This window comes from Lissotriton vulgaris, unplaced genomic scaffold (assembly GCF_964263255.1).
Source record: "Lissotriton vulgaris unplaced genomic scaffold, aLisVul1.2 SCAFFOLD_1979, whole genome shotgun sequence".
NCBI lineage: Eukaryota > Metazoa > Chordata > Amphibia > Caudata > Salamandridae > Lissotriton > Lissotriton vulgaris.
Window position 1 is genome coordinate 1 of NW_028246536.1, and position 23,416 is coordinate 23,416.

Here is a 23,416-nt window from a genome sequence, read left to right on the forward strand (position 1 = left end):
CGCCTGCTTCCAAGCCTGCGGGACCATCCCCCAACTCAAGGAAAGATTCAAAAGCGGGTTAGCCAACGGATTTACGATTGCCGCCATTTTCGCCAAAAATTGGGCCGGGCATGGGTCAAGAGGCGACCCGGATTTAAGATTGGCCATAAGTGCCAATGACGAGGATACTGAAAATGACGGAAAGTCTGCCAGGACTGGACCCGAAGGGGCCGATGGAGCTGGCCCATCCTCGAGGCTGGGAGAAACGTCGACCAGCCTCACGGGAAAGAGTCCTGGATCAGCTTTATCTTGGTAGTAAAGAAGTTGGTAAGGGCAGAAACCCATGACTCGGACGGGGCGGCCTGAGTCGAATTAGATCGTGGGGTCGTAAATTCCCTGACAATCGTAAAAATCTCCTTACAGGAATTGGATGCAGCCTCAATCCTCCTGGCAAAATAGCCTTTTTTCTCCAGGAGGATTTCCCAGTGGTAGGCTTTAACCGTTGTCCTGTAGACAAGCCTGGCATCGGAGTCATACTGTGACCGCCAAGCCCTTTCAGCTACCTTGCACCGCCTTCGAGAGTCCGACAGCGCTTCGGTGAACCAAGGGGCAGAAACCCGTTTAGATGTTGATCGGGGGGCGATCACAGGGGCTAGATCGTTCAGCCTGTCCGTCAGCCACTTCTGCAGAGACTCTAAATCCCTATCCAAATCACCCGTAAGAGGGCAGGGATGGTCCAGAGATGCCTGGGCCAGCATCTCCGGAGTCACCCGTGATACGCCCTAGATGCTAGTCCCTGCTGCCTAAGAGCAGTGCTCGATGGTATCTTTGTGCACGGTACATAGAAGTTGGCCAGCCGATGATCTGACCAGAGCACCGGCAGCAGTGCCATCACCTCTATAGGGGACGTGGAAAAGACCTGATCCAGGGTGTGGCCCTTATCATGAGTTGGTCCAGAGAGGTAGGGGACAAGGCCTAGGGGTGCCGTGATGTCCATCAATTTGATCGTGTCAGGGTCAGCTCTCATCCATATGGAAATTAAAATCCCCAGCCAGTACACAATGCTCCGCTCTCAGGACCAGCGCCGACTTTGCCGACTGGAGCTCCTCAAAGAAGGATCCGGTCGGACCAGGGGGCCTATAGACTAAGAGCCCTTTAAAGGATTGTTGAGGCGCCAATGATATAGAGAAGGCAGGGGATAATCTCAGCTATGATTGCAGTATTCCTGCGTCTCGGCTAGACTGGTCCGACCATTTTTTATTCTCATTTAATTTACAGTGTCCTACATCTAGGCTAGTAGCTTCTGTGACTAACTCAGGTAATTTCAGACTCTGGGATAAGCGGAACATGGAGTCTCTTAACACTCTCCTGGTCACTAGCATAAATGATACCACTTTATCCAAGCTCTCATTAAATGCTTCTGTTTCGGATTGGCTAACCACAGTCATTGGTACTTGTTTGCCCCTTGTGTCAAAACGTAGTTTCACACATCATCCTCCTGCCTCATGGTTTACAAACAACCTCAAAATCGCCAAGTCTAAGTGTAAAGCTCTAGAGAGAAGATGGAGGAGATCGTACTCTCCCACCCGCAAAGATGTTTATAAAGCTGCTATCAAAAGTTATCACTTAGACTGCAAAATGGCAGGCACCTCTTATGTTGTAAGTACAATCACTCAGGCATTAAACCGTTCCCGGGACTTATTCTCTGTAGTAAAGAAGCTAACTGGTTCTGATACCACCCCCCCCCCTCCATTTCTTGATGAAAGTCAATGCAATAATATCGCTGACTTCTTTATCCAGAGGGTTGAACTCATTCATAGGTCACTTTTGGCTTCTCCCTCCTTGTACAGTATGGCTTTTCCATCTGACCTGATGAATTACAGCACTTCCAATTTGACAGCCAAACTTTACTCCTGAAGTCCTTTTGATGCGACGTCCTTTCAAAACTACTTGAATAGCGTCAAGTCTGGCTCTCCACTCGACCCTTTGCCCATTAACATTCTACGCCAGCTCTCTTCAACATCTAAAGGCATTGTTATAGAACTTCTCAATGCTCTTTGCGGGAGGCTTCGGTCCCCCCTGAGTGGAAGCGGGCCATGGTCGTCCCTTTACTGAAAAAGGCCGGAGCAGATTCTTCTTTACTATTGAGTTTCAGGCCTATATCTTTGCTCCCTGTATTTTCCAAAATTTTGGGAAAACATATCTATACGCAACTGACTGAACACATAGAATAAGTAGGTTATCTCCATCACTTTCAATCCGGGTTCAGAGCCAATTTCTCAACTGGAACTGCTCTGCTTGGGGTCACTGAAAAGTTGCGCCAACATCTTGACCGAGGTGAAACAGCGGCACTCATTCTATTAGATCTGAGTGCCGCATTCGACACCGTGTCACATAACATCTTGCCTGAGGTCACTTGGGCTTGATAGCATCGCCTTATCTTGGTGGTTTGCCTCATTTCTCAATGGTCGCACATTTCAGGTCTTTTATGCCAAGTCATCATTTAAGATCTGCGCATCAGCACACGGAGTCCCACAGGGGTCCATTTTAAGCCACTTGCTGTTTAACATCTACGTTAGACCCCTGGCTAAAATCGTGGAGGTTTATCCCTCTATTCGTATGCTGATGATACGCAGATTGTTTTTTCATTGTCCACCACCAAAGATATGACAACATCTGTCGTTCAGTGCGGCCTACGGCAAGTGATAGAGTGGATTCGCCTCAATTTATTGAAGTTGAATGGGGACAAGACGGAGGTTATTATACTAGGTAAGCATAAGGACCTATGGGGTCCTCACCACTGGCCTCACGAAATGGGTCCCTTTCCCGTTCCTGTCACTCATGTCCGCAATCTGGGCTTCATTATTGATGAAAATCTTTCCGTGAGACAACAGGTGGCTAATGTGGCTACCATCTGCTTTACAATCTTGAGATGGCTCCATAGGATCATCTGGATGCTCCCTGTCTCTGCCCAACGCACGGTAGTCCAGGCACTTATCACCTTTCGCCTCGATTACGGCAACGTTCTTTATCTTGGTAGTTGTCAAACGGTAATGAGAAAGTTACAGGTAGTGCAGAACTCTGCTGCATACCTTCTTTGCCAAGTTCCCAGACAGGCTTCCACCTCACCTTATCTTATCTTCGTGACCTCCACTGGCTACGAATCGATCAAAGAATTACATTCAAAACTTTGTGTTACATCCTTAAAATCAAACAAGGGGTTGCACCATCGTATCTGCAAGAGCTCATTTATCCCTACATTCCTACTCGTCCCCTGCGCTCTACAGATCATGGGGACTTTGTGATCCCCAGATTTAAATTAACAAGAATGGGAGGTTGTTCCTTCTCTTGTAACAGCCCCAAAATCTGGAATTCTCTTCCTGTGTCTTTGAAAAATGACTCGTCTTAACTGAGCTTTCGAAGAAATCTTAAAACTTGGCTTTTTTCTAGCAGTAAATGTGCTTTGAACCTCTCTATTTCTTGCAATTTGTGTGCTAGGAGCCATGGAAACCCTTTTTGGGTATCTATCCGCATCACAAATTTAATTTATTAATAATAATAATAATAATAATAATAATACAGTAATGCCATTAAGAGTATATGGTGATGGGAGTTTGTCATTACAAATTCCACAGTATCATAATGACTTTACTAAAAACTGAGACGTTTGACATCAAACTTATCAGCACATTAAACCACACTGATGCCAGCGAGGATTTAATGAAAAAGGCACAGAGAGGGCATCTTAGAGATGCCCCCTGAAAAAACAACCTCCCACTAGTGTCCAGGCTGAGTGGCTGCTCGGAGGCTACCACCACCAGACATGTTTCAGGACTCCTGGGTCAAGAGCCTGCTGCTCTCGGGGTTCTGAAACAATGCACATCCTGGGACGAGGTGCCAAGCCTCCTCTGTCAGGATGGGCAGGGTCCATGAAGGCTAAGCTTCAAAGGCATGCCATCTTTGTGAGCTTCCCTAGGCCTGTTGCTGCTTTCAGGGACTTGTCTTAGGGCTAAAGGCCTGCATCTTATTCAGTGCATGGTTGGCATGGCACTCAGGGCTATGTGCTATGTCGACGCTTTGGATTTCTCTGCACCAAGACACACAGCCTGCCATGGTAGAATTCAAATCCTTGGTGAGGGGTCCCTGGGGTAGCACAATCAGTGCTGCAGCCCAGAAGACCATCCTCAGGATCCATGTCCTAGGTACCTGTGGTACCACGTACTAGGAACTTACAGTTGTAACTGAAGGGGTTCCAATCGTGGTAGGGTTTTGTGGAAAGAACACTGGTACTGGGAACCTGGTCAGCTGAGCCCCAATACTCTTCAGTCTAAGTTGCATTAAAATATCAGGCAACAAGTTGGGGGATACTTTAACAAAACTCCAGATCCCTGCATCAAACCTATATTGAGAAAGGTGACAATACAGGTCATCAAGCTATGATTTGTTGGTGGAAATAATCATAGTGCAGGTCAGCTATGTTATACTAGTAGATGAGGAATTATATCATTCAAAGTTTTCTTCCCCCCAATGCAGTCCAAAGCTTCATGAGGGTTGGGTACAAGCCCCGACATATGAGTATATTATACATATAATTTCAGTAAAACCTTAAGGTCTTGTCTAACACCAGATCTAAAAAAGGAAACTCATGTTTCAGTCTTCAATTTAAAGACTCACCGCAGTATCCCAATGCAGCTCCTTTCCCAGCTCCAAATTGTTTTACAATGGCATTAAAGCTTCCACCCGTCTTGTGCTGAGCAAGTTATAAGGAGAACACACCTCCCTGCTGAATACCAAAGGCGGTTGAATACACCCTTGCACTAAGAAATGTTCTATGTCAATTTTACTAGCCAAATTATTACAGTTAAACTTCTTCTGAGAAACAAAGGGGAGAGTCAGTACAGTAGAGCTAGGTCCCTAGGTAGTCCAACAACTTGGACGGTCCACATTGAAATGGCAGGTCAATACTTTAGTGTCTGGCACCACAAGGGTTTTTAATAAGAACCCTCACACACTAACCTAGTTGTTGTCATGCTTCATCATCGGGTTCCAAGCTGATTAGCCAAAGGCTACTCAGCTGTGCTGCGACACCTGACTACAGTGGAGCTGGTTTCTTTGCATTTTTCGTGAGAGTGATGAAGTGGTGTGGTTTAAAAATACCTCTGGGAATCTCACTAACAATTACTTTATTCCCAGCGGCCCAGGGTATGCTTCAAAATTATTTCGAGTGGATAATATGGTAAGACTTATAAGTTGAATCTTAATTATCCTTGGTCGTCATGTTTCAGCTCTTATAAAAAATGAATGGAGCTTTCTTCAGGACCTCTCTAAAACAAATAAAGGTGTAAGTAAAAAAGTGAGTGGTAAAAGATAATTAACCATGTGTTAACACAATTTTTGCACACTCCTATAGGGGACCAAGTGTAGTTTCCACATACCTTCCCACAGCTGCTGCCGCAAATGATGTTTGGTGGAATCCTCCCTATACCCCAATGCAGAATCCATTCATGAATCAGACCCAGCGGTTTCCATTTTTAGGCAACGGCCGCAGAGCACAAGGAAGACAAAGAAGACAACCGCAGGTACATTGGGAGGACGATCAGAATCAAGGAGCTTACACCAGGAGCAAATGGTCAAGGGACCAACAGGCAGGAACGAGCTCTGACAGGAGTTAGTGACCAACTACTCGGAACACATCCTGACCCAAACAGAAGGGGACCAATTCAACAAGAGATTAGGCATTGTCCCTACGTCAACCTAGACAAGTTCCACCTCCACTGCGTAGTGGCGGAATTCTTTAGGAAATTAAAACTAAAGGCATTCTTTGCAAATCAACATGCAATAACTGGCACACAACATCAGGAAGAAGGCGACACTGGTTTCAGAAACAAATCTAGCTTCATACCACCGCCAAGTATGATACCATGTGTGATTGCAGCATTTGAACCGGCAGTCTTTAAAGAGATAGAGACCATCCAAGAAAAAAAGCTATTTAAGAATGTTAGCAAAAAGGAATTTGAGGCACTCTCTACACTCAAAAACAATGAAAAAACAGTGATCAAGCCAGCAGACAAAGGAGGAGGGATAGTCCTCCAGGACAAGAAGGCATATCAAAACAAATGCCTACGCCTGTTAAGGGACAGGCACAACTACCAACCCTTACAGGAGGACCCCACAATCAGACTAAAAAAAACTATTCAAGACCTGGCGTGCGAAGCCAAAAATAAAGGATACATCAGTAACAAAGAGGCACAATTCCTTACAACTGGCACAGAAAAAGTACCTCACTTCTACACCATCCCCAAGATACATATAAACAAAGTGCCCCCACATGGCCGCCCAATCGTGTCTGGTATTGGTTCAGTACTTGAACCGCTGTCAAAGTTTTGTGACTTCTTTCTGCAACTAATTGTAAAGGCTACCACCACCTACCTCAGACACACTAACGATCTCTTAGGACAGATCAAAGACATTGCTTTCAACCCAAACACATCCTTCTTGGTATGTCTAGATATAGAAAGCTTATATACTAGCCTGCCACAAGATAACACCTTGATTGTACTGAAATCATCACTTAATATGGATCCCTGGGAAAACACAACACCGAAATCATTCATCCTGAAATGTGCCAAGTTGGCACTGAAAGAGAATTACTTCGAATTTGAAGGCCAACTGTCCCTCCAAACGTACTGAGATCAATGGGCAGCATATTTGAAATAAAAAGTGTGGCAGGCTTGTATGTTTTTAACTTTGAAAAAACACATCTATTCAATCCCCACACCTCTTTGACAACGTACATCCATTTCTACAAAAGATATATTGATGACGTCTTCCTTATTTGGGAAGGATCGAAAGAGTCTCTTGAAATTTCTTGACCTGGATAAATGGATGTGACCTGAACCTTAAATTCACTCATACAAGGAGTAGGAAGAACATCACATTCTTAGATCTGGACATTACTCATGCCAATGGCAAACTGGCAACTATTTTCAAAGAGACGGCTAGGAACTCTTTACTCCACTACACAAGTTTCCATCCTAGGACACTCAGAGAAAATCTACCCTATGGGCAATATCTAAGATTGCGCAGATATTGCAGCAGTCTGCAAGAATTTAAAGACCAGGCACAGATGCTATCTTCAAAGTTTAAACAACGTGGCTTCTCAGACAAGATCACTGAAAAAGGGCGCGCGATCAAAATAGAGAAAGTCTACTTGAACAAAAACCCTCAAACAGAACCAACTATCCCTCTCACCTGCGTGACAACTTACAATCCGGCATCCAACCAAGTATCTTGCATCATCCAAAAACATTGGAAGATATTTAACACTGGCAACCAACAGTGGGAGAAACCCCTATTTTCCTATCTCAAAGGGAGAAGCCTTAAGGACAGCTTGGTGCACACCATACCACAACAACCTCCAAACAAATCAACACCATACACAATGCATGGGGACTTCCTAAAGTTATTGGACACAACCTATGTGGTGATTGCAGTGTTTGTCCCCTAACCAAGACAACAAAAACCTTGAACTTAGAACCAGGAAAAATATGGGAAATTCGACGACACACGAACTGCACTACAACTAACGCCATATACCTTATCACTTGTCCATGCGGGCTACCGTATATAGGCATGACGAGCCGGAGAGTTAAAACTTGCATCTGTGAACATAGAAGCAACATCCTGTGTAAACGCAACACAACTCACATGATGAATCATTGCTTGGGAAATGGCCACACAGCCAATGATATGGAATGGTTTGGGATAGAACAATTAGAGGCAACCGGCAATAATGTTCATAACCGACTCCTGGAGAAAGAGCAGTCATGGATATATCGCTTGTCCACATATATACATGGTTTGAATGACAATATACCATGAAATAGTCTGAGTAGGTAAGGCGAACAATGGCAACAATGTTGTAAATGAACCTGTAATACACTAAAATTGACACACCCTCGCCCATCTAGGTTTTTACACCGAACTGACTTTGAGTTCATAAAAGTTGCACACTTTCTAGTGCATACCTAACTCCATATGTAGATATAACCAGCATGTTACATGAGAAACATAATGGTTAAGTGCAAATCTATCTCTTAGAGACCACCTAGTAGTGTATCTGATATGTTTTGTACACAGTACATTTTTAATTTTTATTATGGGCACATATCACCTTTTATCATGTTGGATGCATCAGATGTTAATCATCTTGTAATAACACCCCCTAGGTTATAAAGCCATGGCAGCCAAATTATACTTTATTAATACCAGTGAAGAAGGTACAATTTCCATTTGTTGCACTCTCTCCAAAATCAACACACTTCACGCTGTGTGCCAAAACCTACTATAGATGCCGAACATTGTAATGCTGGAACTCTCGTCCCCCAAGCTGTTCACGTTTAACGTTTTTCCTACAACAACAGTTTAGTTGCTTTCTTGACACTACATGCGTCAAACGACCAAACGCGTGACGTAACCAGCAGGAAGTCTTCCCGCGCTGAAACTAACTTTAAATTGGTACTCCACTCCTGGCTGCGGAACACACCGTGTGTCCCTGAGGAGCATGGAGTAGGTGACATTGCGGGCAAGCGCCAAAACAATGTAAGAACTACAGTTTTATTGATATTGTATACAGAGACGACTCTAACGCGTCACTCTACTAGTATACGCCAACAGTAACTCCACAGGATTTTGACTTTTTCCTCCCCTCTGTCTCTACCTTGCCTCTCCCCCAGAGAGTCAGCATGAACTTGCATAATTAACATAATTATAAATATAAGACTTATTCATGGGAATACTTACTAATGGCAATCGAAAGCCCTCATGTTTAATAGCTCTCACTAGCTTTACTGATAACATAACAGGTGCCCGGCATGATTATAGACAGCTCCATTTGCCTCTTTTAAATTGCTGTTTTAAGGTAACTATCACGTAAAGTTCACTGATAGTTCACAGTCCAGGCAGCGTATAAATCAGCCATAGTCTGCAGGTTCAACACAGCATGCACACAAATTTGGACACAAGCATGCCAGCATTGTATGCATGACATATTGATGAATGGCAATACACGTATGCTTGGCACTGAATGTCTCTGTACACCACAAAGATGACCACAGAATGAACCATGCATACAATTGCATATTTTATATGTTGTTTCGTATCGTTTTGTCTAATTTCTCCCCACAGGTACATGCACAACAGTGGACCAAGTTTATGGCCAGTCCACAAGCTTACAATACACATCTTAGTGAGTGTGCAAAAAATGCGTTAACACGTGGTTAATAATATTTTACCACTCACTTTTTCAATTACACCTTTATTTGTTATAGAGAGGTCCTGAAGAAAGCTCCATTCATTTTTTATAGGAGATGAAACATGTCGACCAAGGATAAATAAGATTCAACTCATAAGTCTTACCATATTATCCACTCTAAATACATTTTAAGCATAGTCGGGCCGCTGGAAATAAAGTAATTATTAGTGAGTTTCCCAGAGGTATTTTTAAACCACACTGCTTCATCACTCTCACAAAAATTTTTAAAAAACAGCTCCACTGTGTGAGAAGTTCGCCTGGCATATGCTGTCCATTATTCTAGTGGGCCCCTTGCACCATGATTGTAGGTATAAATACAATCTATATAGAAAGCTATCCTAGTGGTAGCTGTGGAGAGCAGCCTTCAGGCTAAGCCTTGAAGGAATGTAAAGAAGCTTGCTTTACCAGTCTATAATCTCATGAATGACCAAATGAAAGGAGAACCACACCAGGTATATAAATAAAATATATGAATTTATTCTAAACACCTTCCTTTAGTCACTTTATGAGACTAGAGGCAAAAGTACATTCAGTAACCCTATTTAGCACACAGTAAATTAGCACAATATACGTTGAGCCCTTGGGGCGTACCAAACCATATGTTAGGTAAGTGGTATAAGAACCACGAATGACATAGGTACAAGACCTAGAGCCTTTAGAACTGCTGGGGCCACCAGGAACCACCCAAGGTAGTGACACACGGGATCCTCGGGGGACGCATGCAGTGTCTAAACACCACCACGAATCACCATTAACTGCGTAGTTGTAGGTGGAGCTAATTTTACCAGCCACGTCAATTCTTTTCGGTTAACATTCGGGGGGAGGAGCCCCGATAAGCACCAGTTATAATCGAGAATGTTAGGAGACTGAGTAATGTCACAATTTTGAAAACAGGAGACCTTTATGACTGAGACCGAAGGTAGGAAGGAAGAAGTATTTTGTTGTACATAATAGTTCTAAATTACGAAGATAGATGAATGGGGTACAGCAATGTGACACTATGTGCTTCAATTACAATGTTGTAAAACGTGCTGTTGATTTATACCCTTGTCCTAAATCAAGTTGCACCCACGATTACCGAGGATAAAACGACATCATGAGTGATACATGAAGTTATACAAGAATTACCATCTATTCTTTTGTTACGGCAGTTTCACTGCATTTCGGGCGCCGCGGATGGACGAATAGGTCCCAGGAGGAACCAGACCGAACTACTCGTGAGTAACCCTCTAAATCCTGCAATTGGGGTAAGCACCTTCTCTCCTTACAGGTTAGAAAGCCTTGCATATCTCATTTTTATCCCCACAGGGTCTCTTTCTCTGCCAGGCGACCCATGAGGCTTTTTACTAAGAAATAACAGAGTGAGGATCTAGTACCAATACTTTCCTGTACCTCACCTTGTGATTTCGTTTTTAGCCCACCACCCCTCACTAACGGTTCAATATACCCTCACAAGCTCCATGGAGTCCCCATGAGCTCACCATAGCCGCATATAGGTCGCACACCACCTTATAAGCCGGCAAATAGTGGTTCTTTTATTTTATGCAACCCTAATATGACTCTTCCCTGTACGTCTTGTCTCTGTCCTATGTGTTCTGTGTAGAAAAGCTTGAGGGAATCCCCCTCTAACAGTTACAGCGCCTTAGCGTGCGCAACACATAGACACAAACAACTCTCACTTAATATAGTTTATTATAATTTTGCACCTTTCACATTTCTCTTTGGTCCTGAGGAAAGCCAGCTTAGAATAAAAGGCACTGGCTGAAACATGTAGACCACACTGGACGCTGGAGGTCATTGTAACTCTCCCTTAAACGTCCTCTTGCCTTTTTTAACCTGCTAACAGAGGCCCAGTTCATTAAATATTGCTAAACCCTCGGGTGCTGGGATCTCCTGGATAGCATTTTAAGTTTTCACCTTCACACCCCTTCACTGCACACTCAGCAATATACCAGCTCCGCAGTCACCTGGCGTTGAAGCACACCCGGGGCACATTCGGTGCCACTGTGGTGGGCCCGATGATGAAGCATGCCACCGACTAGGTCGGTGGGTGAGGGCTTTCAAAGGAAAACAGTGTTTTTTCCTCATTTATACTGCTGACGTACCTGAGTCACCTAAATATTTCCCTTAATATTATGGTTGGGCCATGACAATACCTAACGGTCACGTTTCTTTAAACTTTTAGTAACCCCCTGAAGAAGGGCTATAATATAAACCCAAAATGCATTGGGAGAAAGAAGAATCACTAAAGATTTGTTGAAAGTATGGGGCATGCGACAGCAAGAGGCTTGAGCACAGCTGCCGTGTAGAAGCATTGATACTTTTTACGGTCTACTATGTAACAAGTACAACTGAGGAAACAATTTGAACTATTTGCAATAAAAGGATTAAAATGAACAAATTGGTGGATTTTTGATACGCTATTTGGCACTTGCAGTGCACTCGAGTTTGAAGTGCATTCGCTTCAACTTCTTTAAAGTCATATTCCACATGGTTTCAGGACAGACCACAGTCAGGCTGCACACCAAAACTTTAAATTGGAATAAACTACAAATCTTTCGCAAAACTAAGGAGTGCACTTGCCTCTTCATGTTGATGTATACACAGGGACACCAAGTGTGCCCCAGCACTGTCTGAAAAGCATTCTCTGAATGCACCCAGCCAGCCTCAATACACTAAAGCCTGTCTGGGAGGTGGTTACATCTCCCTGTGAAAGGAAACCTATTGTCCAGTTTCCCCTGCCGGAGTTTCATCCTGCAGCAGGAGGTCAGACCCGTGTCTGTGGCTGCAGCATCCCTTTTGTGATGCTAGGGCTCTATTAAACTATTACCGGTTAGGTCAGTGTGTACATGTCTCTCCTTCTAGAAGGGGGGAATTCTACCCCTGCTGCCAGGACTGGGGCTGGGGGGAGGATTCCAAAGTGTTTGACATCAAACACAACTTGTTTCCATGCTGCCATTCCAGAATTAGCATTTACCATCGAGGACAAACTTAAGACAAAATCCTAACTTCTGTGAATACCAAAAGTAGTAAGTTTAGGATTTTGTCTTAAGTTAGTTCTGTGAATCGGGCCCTAGGAGTATTGGTAGAGTTTGGGAAATATCAAGGAGAATTGATTGACAGGCACCTACAAGAGTTTTATCTCTCATGTCATGTGACTTCCACTCATAGAATAAGTACAGTTTGTGTTACCACCTGTACTTGATCATCTATAGAGAAATAGTAATTTAAAGCAATGCATGTTTAATTTATGGTTGCATGGGATTCATGTAATCTTCTTGGTCAAAGTGTTTACATTTGAAGACAACTAGAGTGATAGTGCATGTCTGTCCTACACTAGTTTGCTCCTTTGTATTACTATATTGGACAAACTATTTATCCATTGCAGAGTCTTTGGCTGTACAGTGGTCAAATTAATGCAGCCATTTCGATAGCCATTGGTAGGCTGTAAATACAGCTTAGCGTCATCCATGTGGTTGTCGTAATGCTCTCTCATCTGTCATATCAGACAAACGTTATCAATATGCATTATTTATTGTTTATATATATAATTCTTGTTTCTATAGCGTGAACTGGGCCCAATGGATGCAGAAAAGTTCATTTACATACATTTACTTTAATAGCAGTATGTTTTGCTAAGGCTTCATGTTCTGAAAAAAACTGAACCAAAAGCTTTTACAAGGACCACAGGCAAATAGTCAGAATAGGGTGGCTAGATACAGAGATCTGTATTCACTTGGTGTATTTTTTCATTTGTTTCCGCGTGTCATTTCTCATTTCACATTTTTGAAATAATCTCAAACATGAACCTGTTGTGTGTGTATGTTCCACCGTTATGTTCACTTCAATATGTAAAAATATAAATATATTTGTTGTAGGTTTTTCCCCTTATGAAGGGACCCCACCATCCCGAAATGCATCGGGCATCAAACTAAAAATGGATGAAGAACTTCTTGTATACAATGATTTACTATAGCCATGTATTCAATTTACATGATGTGTATTACTTCAGTATGAGTATTGTTTAGTATCTCAAAGAACATGTGATATATGTTTTATGATTCTGATATGCTTCAGAGAACATACTGCTTATAAAACGTTACAGTATAAACTTGTTTACGTTCTTGATCAATTTTGTTTAATAAGAGGGTCGTAGTTTACAAACCCATTGAACAGTGCATGGTACCAGCAGGTCTTCCTGCAGATTGTTACGCATTCACAACAGTAAAGCCATGACCTGGTGTCATTCCCTTCCCAGGGTGCAAAGGGAGATGGACCACACACATATTTGGTGATTGTGTATGGGAAGGGGTTTCTCAAATGGAAAAATATTTTTCTTTTGGAGAAAAAAATTGGTATGTTCGCACAGTGGAGCTTATTCTCTCACTGAGAAGTTCTCTGTTACAGGGAACTCCACAGAGCTGGAAAATAATTATTTTCATGCTTAATCTTGGGAATTATTGTGAAACGTGGAAAATAAGAAATCCACACTCGCAAATAGGTGTAGATTTAGATTTCCTTTGAGAAGGAGGTCCAAAGTTGGCTCCTTCGCGAGGCAGTAGTGGCTGTGACACTGGAGCGGTCACCAGTCCTGATCCAGGGATCTAACAGTGTTGCGTCCTACAACTCTACAGTTCAAGGCAGACTCTTGGTCATGCCTGGTGATATTTAATTATTTGCATAAACAATTTGAATAGAAACATTGAATATTCAGCATTTTAAACGTAACGGAAAATTGTGACAGATAATATAGCATGCAGAGTACCTAAAATGTACTGCACAGTTGCTCCAGAAGATCACTGCTGATATATAAAATGGCGAACCTGTGCAGGCGGACATTTTTGTTTCAAACTTTTAGACTAGGATTCATGGAGATAGATTGAAAAGATGCAGTCCAGTTGTTTGTGAGGCCTCTTAATATCTTATGGTGCTCTCCAGAAGAATCATGCCTAGAGGTGGATGGAAATGAAGCAAGATGGCATTGTCCTCCTAATTCAGCTCCAAGAGTCTGGCATTGCTTCTGTGGTCCTCCATGCCAGGCAATGGGACCAAGAGCAGTAATAGTCACCTGGCCGACATTGCAGCAGGGTGATCTGCGTGGCCCCACATCACTCTAACTTCTTGTGCAGTCTGTGACTGCCAAACGGAGGGCAGCTTGTGCTCTACACTCACCTCTATCCACTGACCAATTCAGGTCAGCCCATCTCTGCTGCAGCAGCTGTCCTCCACACCAGGCTGGTGAGGTGGTGGCCCTGCCTGCACTAACATGAGCATTCACTGACTTGTTTCATCAGCCCCTATGGTGGCACGCACCAAGTTTGCCATGGCAAAACATGGGTCCTATTCCTCCACCTCTGTGCAGTCGACGAGTTATGTAAATATTTAATATTTTGGAGAAAGGTATTTGCGTTGGGAGTCTCGGATGCATCAGGAATGATTTGTTGAAGCTAGAGTAGGATATGAAGGGATACTGATGCCCGGCTAAATTAATTTTAAAGGCCAGCTGGGAGGAGCTTCGTCGAGGAGCGGCTACCCATCCGCTATCTTGAGTGATCTTTGAGTAAGCTAGGAGAGAGGGGGAAGGCCTCTCATTAGATAGTCAGTACTCTGCCAGATTAGAACCTTTTCACATTTTCTCCCGATCCAAAGAACAAACTACTACATGTACACAGTACTTAGGGTATATTAACATATCATGATAAATAGTGTTAAGTCATTAACCCCTCGGGGATCACCAACAGTAAAATCGAACCCCTCATCACCTCTGACATCTGCAGTCAAATTGGGCCCCATTCAAAGAACTAACTTAAGACAAAATCCTAAACTTAGTACTTTTGGTATTCACAGAAGTTAGGGTTTTGTCTTAAGACAGACTTAAGTTAGGATTCTGTCTTAAGTCTGTCTTAAGTCTGTCATGAGACAAAATCCTAACTTCTGTGAATACCAAAAGTAGTAAGGGGCAGATTTATGAAGGGCTTGCGCCACGTTTACGCCGCCGTTGCGTGACGCAACGGCACGGAAACGTGGCGCATCCCTGCGCCCTATTTACAACGTGACGCATCTAGGAGGTGCGTCACGTTGTACAGCACTGCGCCATGAGGAGGCGTTCCTGCGCAGGGGGGGCGTTCCTGCGCAGGAACGCCTCCTGAAAGTGGCTGAGTGAAATCTATGAGATTTCACTCAGTCACTTTCAGGGCAATGCTGCGTCAAAACCCTGCGCCTGCTTGAAGCAGGCGTAAGGCTTGAGGCAGCATTGAAAGAATAGGCCCCCCCAGAGCATTGCTGGAGCTGCGTCGCGCTTGCGACGCAACTCCAGCAATGCGCCGCATTTCCGGCACAGATGCGTCACGCATCTGTGCCGTTTTTGCTCCATGGTGCGCCGCATCATAAATGCGGCGCACCATGGGTGCCGTAGCAGTGGCGCACTGTGGCGCATGTTAGCTGGCGCATCCCTCGGGATGCGCCAGTTAACATAAATCTGCCCCCAAGTTTATTATTTTGTCTTAAGTTAGTTCTGTGAATCAGCCCCTGTATGTTTAACTTCATGAGTGGATACATTTAAATAGGTTGGCTTTAACATGCATGAATTCTAACAGCTGTTTACACATAAGGAAAGTACAACTCTTGCAAACAAAGTGTTAGATAATCCAATACCATAACATCATCTCCACAGTGTACGTACTGAAGCTTATTTAAGCGGAGTTGTCTAACATAAAGTATATCATATTATCATTATTATTTTGTAATAGTTATTATTATCATAGTACATGGAGTTCTGTAATTCCTGCCTGAAGGGCAGTCACTAGTTTCTTTATAATCAGTGACTTATGACTCACCCAGTCATGATTATAAAAAAAGACTTCCAAACTCGATACGTTGTTACAATTGAGTTCTGATGCCACAATGTCTGCTGCCAGCAGCCGAGGTGAAAGGCAGGCATTATTGAAGCAGATGTTTAAAGCACAATAGCAGAAACTTCTTTTTCTTTCTTCTTCTCTAATGTAAAAGCTTACAATAACAAGCAGAGAGAATATATTTATTTTTTGCTCTCCTTAGACAGGGAGAAGCCAGAATCTTTCTGCATGTTTCTACACTTTCCGAGCTACCTGCAGCTTTTTTATTTAAAGAACTGACTTGTATTAAACTGTTTCTTATATGTTTACAGAAAATATCTAGCAGGTTTTTTATTTGTTTTTTATTTTGCACTTAAGGTTTAACTTTTATTCTTCATGTTTGCAGATATGCTCTCTCTTTCATATGAAAGAGCAACGCACAAAGGTTTTAAGTGTTTTTTTGGAAAGGTGATGGTATGACCATGTATTTTATGGGAAAACCTACCTACATGATGAGGATATTGCATGTCACCTCGTAGTTCCATAACCTTATAAAGGAACTCTGCCTTTGGCCTCATTTCTCTATTTAGTTATGAAACTTCTTGCTGACCTTCAATATAATTATAATGTACGACAAGGAGTATTTTATTCCTCATTATTGCTGTTTTGTAGTTGAATATAACACAAACTATTGTTGTTATTGTTATCCTTATTATTATTATATTTATATCCTGAACATATGTTTACCAGAAGAGGCATCTTGGTGCAGTGCATCTAGAGAGCCCGCAGTGAGAACAGCATTATGCCTGTTTACAGAACACATGCATCTTGAGATTCTGATTAAATTGGCAAAGCAGCATGTTTTCAAAGGGAGGGATTTGCAATGCAGGGGCCACAAAAAGCGGAAAGCCTCACCTCCACTTCAAGGGTGCTTTTTAATGGAAATTTCAGTAGAAGGGGGCTCCAGAGGACCACCGGGCTTTCATAGGCATTCAAGGGGTCAAATTAAGTGAGAGAGATCAATGTCCCCGGATGTGGCAGGGTACTTGGGACAGAGAAACTCGCACTGCATCTTCCACGTGTTAGGGAGCCAATGGAGGGAGCGATGAGCTAGGAAGTAGGTGTCATCACAGTCCACACAGAAGGCTCACTGCCAGAATCTAAAGAGATGAAGTTTTGAGACGCAATACTCCGGGAGGCCAAGGAAGATGGCATTGCAGTAAAGTCAGTGTAATGGCGCACGTGCCCCATCACCGGAGACACGTTTGTCTGATAGAATGAGGACTAGATGATCCTCAGCAGAAAGAAAGTCAGCATATAATACTTTTTGAATTTTTGATAACTAGGAAGAGTCAATCAATATGCCTAATGTTCTGGTGAACAAAGCAGGCATGGGAAACCGGTCCAGCAAAAATTGTCCTTCACAAAATCATCAAAAACTCTTCATTTTTTCTGTTCCGGTTTAGAAAGTTGGACAAGATGCAGCTCTGGGTTCTCTGTAGACACACCATGTAGAAGTGGCACATTTTGGATCCAGTTTGATCATGAGCTGTTGTCGGAGTAAAGGTAAATGTTGAAAGTAAACAAACCAGTTAACCCGGCCAGCAGTTTGACATAAAGGTAAACAGAATGGGTGATAGGTCTGAGTCTGGATGGACTCTGAAGGGCATCCACATCTCTGGTGGTGGCACGAAGACAAAGGAAAATGGCTGTGTGACAGCGATTCTTCAAAAAAGGACAAAACGAGTGGAGAGCAGGCCTTCCTGCCAGCATTGCCAAGCCAGTCATTGAGGATGGAAAGGGCGACACTGTGTTGATCTTCGCCGAAAGATAGAGCAGTTTGATGGACACTTTCTCACCTTCATCACACCAGGTCCAAAGCTCTTCGGAAGTTGACACTAGTGCAGATTTCGTACTCTGGTGTTCACAGCATACTGGGAATCCTTATTATTTCTGAGAGATTACAGTGGCCTGGTTTTGAAAGACAACTGAAACCTTCTATGCATCATTATGTGTTTAAATGTTGTGCCGTTGCTGGACTTTCACTCTTATGTTGGTCTGGTCCAAGACATGTTCACTTTCATGTAATACTCATATCCTGGGTACCAGGGGACTCTGGCAACCTGCACGAATCCCAGTTTGAGAGCAAATAGGATATTACGGCCAGCATAAAACGCCTCCAGATACCTGGCTACAGTGTAGCCAGCCCAGTACAGACACCATTCACTTTGGTACAGAGACGGGCAGACTATACGGTGCTGAGCATTGAAAAACTGGAAAGATTACCATTAACTGTTTCTGAGAAGACAGCGACAGAATGGATAATACATGGTACAATCACTCTGCCTGTGACGATTTTCCAGTTTCAGTATTGTTTAAAACATATACTAGTGGGCGTATATGAAAGGTTGGGTAAAGAATACATCAAGACATCCTGGGATTTACCTTATACACACAAATGTTGGAGTGGGGGAAAAGAAGTGTTTCTTAGTGGTACTAATTGTGAAAACACCCTAAGTGGTTGACTCTTATGTCAGGGTATTCATTTACACGGGGCCTACGATTGTTCCTCGAACAACTTATCCTGCCATCTGCAAGGTTCTCCAGCTGCAGTGATAGATCCAACTTCAAGATGGTGACTTTGCAGTCCATTATCCTGTTGGTGGGAGTCCAGGATTTACTGATGTCTATCGATCTGCAGGACGCCTATATGCATGTTTCTACATTTTGCGATAGGCAACTGGCAATTTCAGTTTGCGGTTTTGTCATTCGTGTTGAAGTCCGCTCCTCGGGTCTTCACCAAGCTTCTGCCTCCATTGGTGGCCTTGATTCACAGTCAGGGGATTTTTCTCCATCCCGACTTGGATGATTGGTTGGTTCATTCTCCCTCATTCCAGTTGGCTCTCAGTCACACAAGGGTATTTCTGGCCGTTTTGCAGGAGCACAGCTTTCTTATCAAGGTTGGAAAATCCTTCCTAAGATCATCCCTTTATTGGGGCTCGATTTCGTACAGATTTGGGGGTGGTTTCTCTGCCCGAGGTTCGGGTGGTCAAAATCCAATCTCACATTCTGTCCCTTCTGTCCGGCCCGGTCCAGGTGGCGGTTCGTTGGCTCTAGGTGCAAGGGGATCTGGCTGCCAGAGTTTTTCTGGTTCCATGGACCCGGTTTCATTTGCACGCACTGATGGCTCACATTCTGGTGCATTGGTCTCCCCATTGTCTCCCCCTCTCTTCCCCGAATACGGTGTCCAACCAGATCAGGTAGGATCTGGGTTGGTGGCGGGTTCGGGGTCACCTGCTGCAGGGGGGTCTCTCTCTCCCCTCTGGCACCCTTGGCGGCCACCAAAGATGCCAGCCTCTCGGGTGGGGAGCCTGGCTGGGGGATCATTGGACCAGGGGCTTTTGGTCCCCCTCACAGAGTGGGAGGTCATAAATTGGAGGGAGTTGGAGGCTTTCCATTTGGCTCTGAGTGCCTTCTCTCAGTTTCTTTGGGGTTGGGTTGTTCTGATCAGGATGGACAACGTCACGGCCATGGCTTATGTAAACAGGGAGGGGTGCTACCAGGTCCTCGTCTCTGTTGGTGGTGCAGTTTTTCAGTTGGGTGGAGTCCCATCTGTTGGCGCTCTCAGCAATTTATATTCAGGGGGTGTCCAATTCCCTGGTGGATGCTCTCAGCAGGGCCAGCCCGTCATCTTTGGATTTCTGCCTCCATCAGGAGTTGTTTGTGGATCTGACAGTGAGCCGGGTGGTCCAGTGGTGGACCTCTTTGCGAGTGTGGGTGATGCCAAGGTGGACTGGTTTTGCTCCCCTTTCCATCCCTCCCTGGTAGTCCAGGCCAACCTTTTGGTATGGTTTCGGTCTATGTGGTATTACAGGAGGTTGGTTGGGGCGGGGCTAGATATGCTCCATGTGTTGGAGTCACGTGGTGTGGGTGTCTGGTGAGGCAGGGATGCCTCAATAAGTAAGGGATAGAAGTGAGGGTGTAGGACTCAGAGTGATGCAATTGCAGGTAAGTAATTGATGCTGAACTACCACACCCAGAATGTACAGCAGAATGCACTTTTCCACCTTTTCTCAGGAGAGTGTTAGTAATGTCATAATACACTACAGATGATGCTAGGCCAATGAAAAGTTGCTAGTCGCAGCTGTGCTGGCATTAGGAGTTTGTGGTCCTATTGGGGTTCAGGTTTATAGCTTTAAACATTCGATCCCACACTCACACCTAACAATAGGCTGTTTTTCATGTGATTAGTGCCAGCTGACGATTATCAACTGTGACATCAGAGAGAAGTTGGCACAGGGTCGCAATCCTAAGCCTAAACTCCCATTACACCTGATGAATGATGCCTCCAAGCAGTGGCATAATGCAAAACGATGGGCCGCCCCTGCAGAGTGTAGTGAAGGGCCCCGGAGTGGCCCCTATTTCATAGATATTCATTGGCATTGGCGAGAATCGGCTACCCTTGAAGGGTTGGGGTCCCCTGGAGGGTTGAGCCAAAGAACATGGAAAGTCATAAACTGGCCTGTAGAAGCAAGCGCTTCATCCTCCAGATCACTATAAAAATGTTTTTAGCATTTAAAAAAAGTGTGTCAATAGTTGTATTTGATGAAGATGAAGTTTATACAACCTCATAACAAGAGGGAACCATACAACACAAATAAAATGTTCCAGACTGGTGCGGATGGCGTTATGATGGCTGGCATTGAAATTTGGAGTTGTGTTTTTTCTATTCTTCTTCTTTATTATTTCATGTATTCCTTTGTCTTTCTCTTTGGAAATGATCGAAAAGAATGGACCCACAAATGCATTGAGAGCTTTAGGAGACAAGATTGATGGAGATGTTAACATGGATAACTGATTTATTCTGTTCCTTCAATTCTGTAGATTAAAGAAGATGTAGCAGAACTGGCCAATTTGGTGTTCTGGACACACAATTACAATTACGGATTTCCCATGTGGGTGGGAAAGTTCTTCGCAATTTTAGTCATCAATCACCCTGAATATGCAAAAGTTGTCTTTGGAAGAGGAGGTGGGTAATTTACTCTTTTTTCACATTAGGAAAATCTTCGTGTTAAAAAAGACTTTGTGTTTTGTATTTGCCCTTTTTAATTGTTGGTTAATTGTTTGGATCGTATAATCAAGGAGGGAGGTGAAAGAAGTAGCTGTGATCCATTCAGCTTCCTTAATCCGTATCAAAAAAATCAAGAGGGGAACGGATCACTTGTCCTGCGTAACCAGGGTTTTTATTTTTCGCGTAGTGTACCAATAAAAAACCCTCATTCACGTACAGAGGATGGAATTAGCGGTATATCTTGATTCTCCGCTCAACTCTGAAAGACGTGACAGCATCATCATGGGGTTAGTTCTCATGCTTCCTCCACCCGGAGGTATGCCCCTGGTTAGTGCAGTAGTGATCAGTGATACAGGAGTCAGGTTGAAAGTTGAAAAAGGTGTTTACTTTAAAAATACTCGTACAGCCAGAGAGAAAGTTTAACAGGTCTGGATTCGAGATATTGATTAAAAAGTTGATGTAGTGCGTTTTGAGATTTGATTAGGGATCTCCTGCACTTAAAGTGTCCTTAAAAAGGTCGACATGTTTCAGCCCGTGTTTTACCACTAAGGGTCAAATGGGCTTTCTTCAGGAACTCGAGTGCATTTGGTGGTGCGAGACTGTGGGTGTCTCCGTGTGTGCAAACCTTAAAAAACTTTTATAAGGAGTGGTAAGAAAAAGATATATTAATCAGTTTCATTCAAGGTCCAGCAGTACCTGTGCATAGAAAAAGGGATGGTAGGGGGTAAAACGGAGAGAGAGACACAGATACGTGGGGAAGTGTTAGATATACACTTTCCAAGTTCACGCTGTCTACTGTTCAGGAAGGACAAGCAGCAATAAAATGGCAATTCTTTACAACTCAAATCAACTATTAAATCATGACAAAAAATCTCTCTAGGTTCATTCTATAATGTTTCAGAACTTATGGAGTTATATGCAGTGAGTGGGGCGTCAAGATTTGCTGTGACCATTATACATGTCTTGTATTACAAACCAGCCTGTATTAAAATACAGTGTATAGCTTATTTATGAGGGGCTGTGCACTTGGATGTGACACAACAGTGGGCGCGGCTGACCAAACAATGAGAGGCACGTTAGTAGCTCTGTCTCAATAATAGTGTGGTCCCCATAGTGCGTGCTTATTCTTATATTGAGTGTAGCTGAGTTCTGAGTTCTTAGCTACGATGTTAGTTCATAGCCAGGTATTCTGTGTATGTTCCATAGCTCGCTGTTGTTTTGGAAAACACAGTACCAGGAATCATTATTTAAAGTGTGTAGTTAATTATGGTATCTAGTGGTGCTGCTCAAGTCGCTTGCTCTTGCAAAGCGTATTTGGTTTTGGAAACGTACAGTGTCAGGGTCAATTTGACATGTAGTGGGAATTACACATCTCGTAAGTTAGACAATTGCTACGATGTTGGTTCATACCCGGATATGGTATCTTACGTGGCGCGCTGTTATATTGGTTATCCCAGTGCACACAAACATCCTCTTACGTGTGTGGTAAATTCTGGTCATGAGTCTTGTAAGTAAGGAAGACAGCAGACACGGGGCGCTTAATACAAATGGTGTACAGGCACCCTTGTGCAATCCTTAATGCATACCTTCTGTTAACTCAAGTGGGCATCGTCGGGCAGCCAAGGAGTCTTTTTCCTGCTAGAAAATGGACAGGGCTCAGATTTCATAATACATGCGTTAGTAGTACATTACAGTTTTAGTCGTGCTGAGTCCATTCTTTCGCTGCTACCTTTGGCTCTGTTCAAGCACTGCTTGTGCTGACTCTTCCACTGAAGACTAGGTTGGATGTTGTAGTCGTTGTTTAAATAAAGTTTCAAATGTGGGATAGTTAAAAAAATTCGAATGAATTCTAAATGTAACTCATGTGGACAATTGTCATCAATGTCAAGTGTGTGGTAAAATGACAAATAGAATATTTTTGAATATCCGTCGTAAGGTCAAACATTGTTATCATTTTTAAATGTGTATGTTGTGGTATGCCACATTATGAGACGCTTGTTGTGAACAGTAGGGTCACTTAAATGTGATCCTAAAAAGACTCATATGGGCCCTCGTTGTTGTAGAAATGTCAGGGTAGTGTCTTGTGTTGCAGATTTTGCAAGCTTTGCGTTGGTACCAGTGGACATATGTTGAGTGAGATGTAATGTTGGTATTATTTGTATTCTTGCAGTTCATTGGTCAGACTTATTGTGTTGCCTGGTACCTGAGGGCATATAGGTA

General features: G+C 43.4%; 1 protein-coding gene across 1 annotated transcript in view; it reads left to right on the forward strand.

The window, feature by feature from the left end:
- Positions 1 to 21,009: 21,009 nt before the first annotated feature.
- The window catches only part of LOC147665879 (cytochrome P450 4B1-like), a gene marked incomplete at its 5' end in the record, with an annotated part of 284,942 nt that continues 282,535 nt past the window's right edge, over positions 21,010 to 23,416 (forward strand). The window contains one exon of the mRNA XM_086949452.1: positions 21,010 to 21,154. Coding sequence (XP_086805578.1) covers positions 21,010 to 21,154 — 145 coding nt within the window. The remainder of the gene's footprint in view (positions 21,155 to 23,416) is intronic.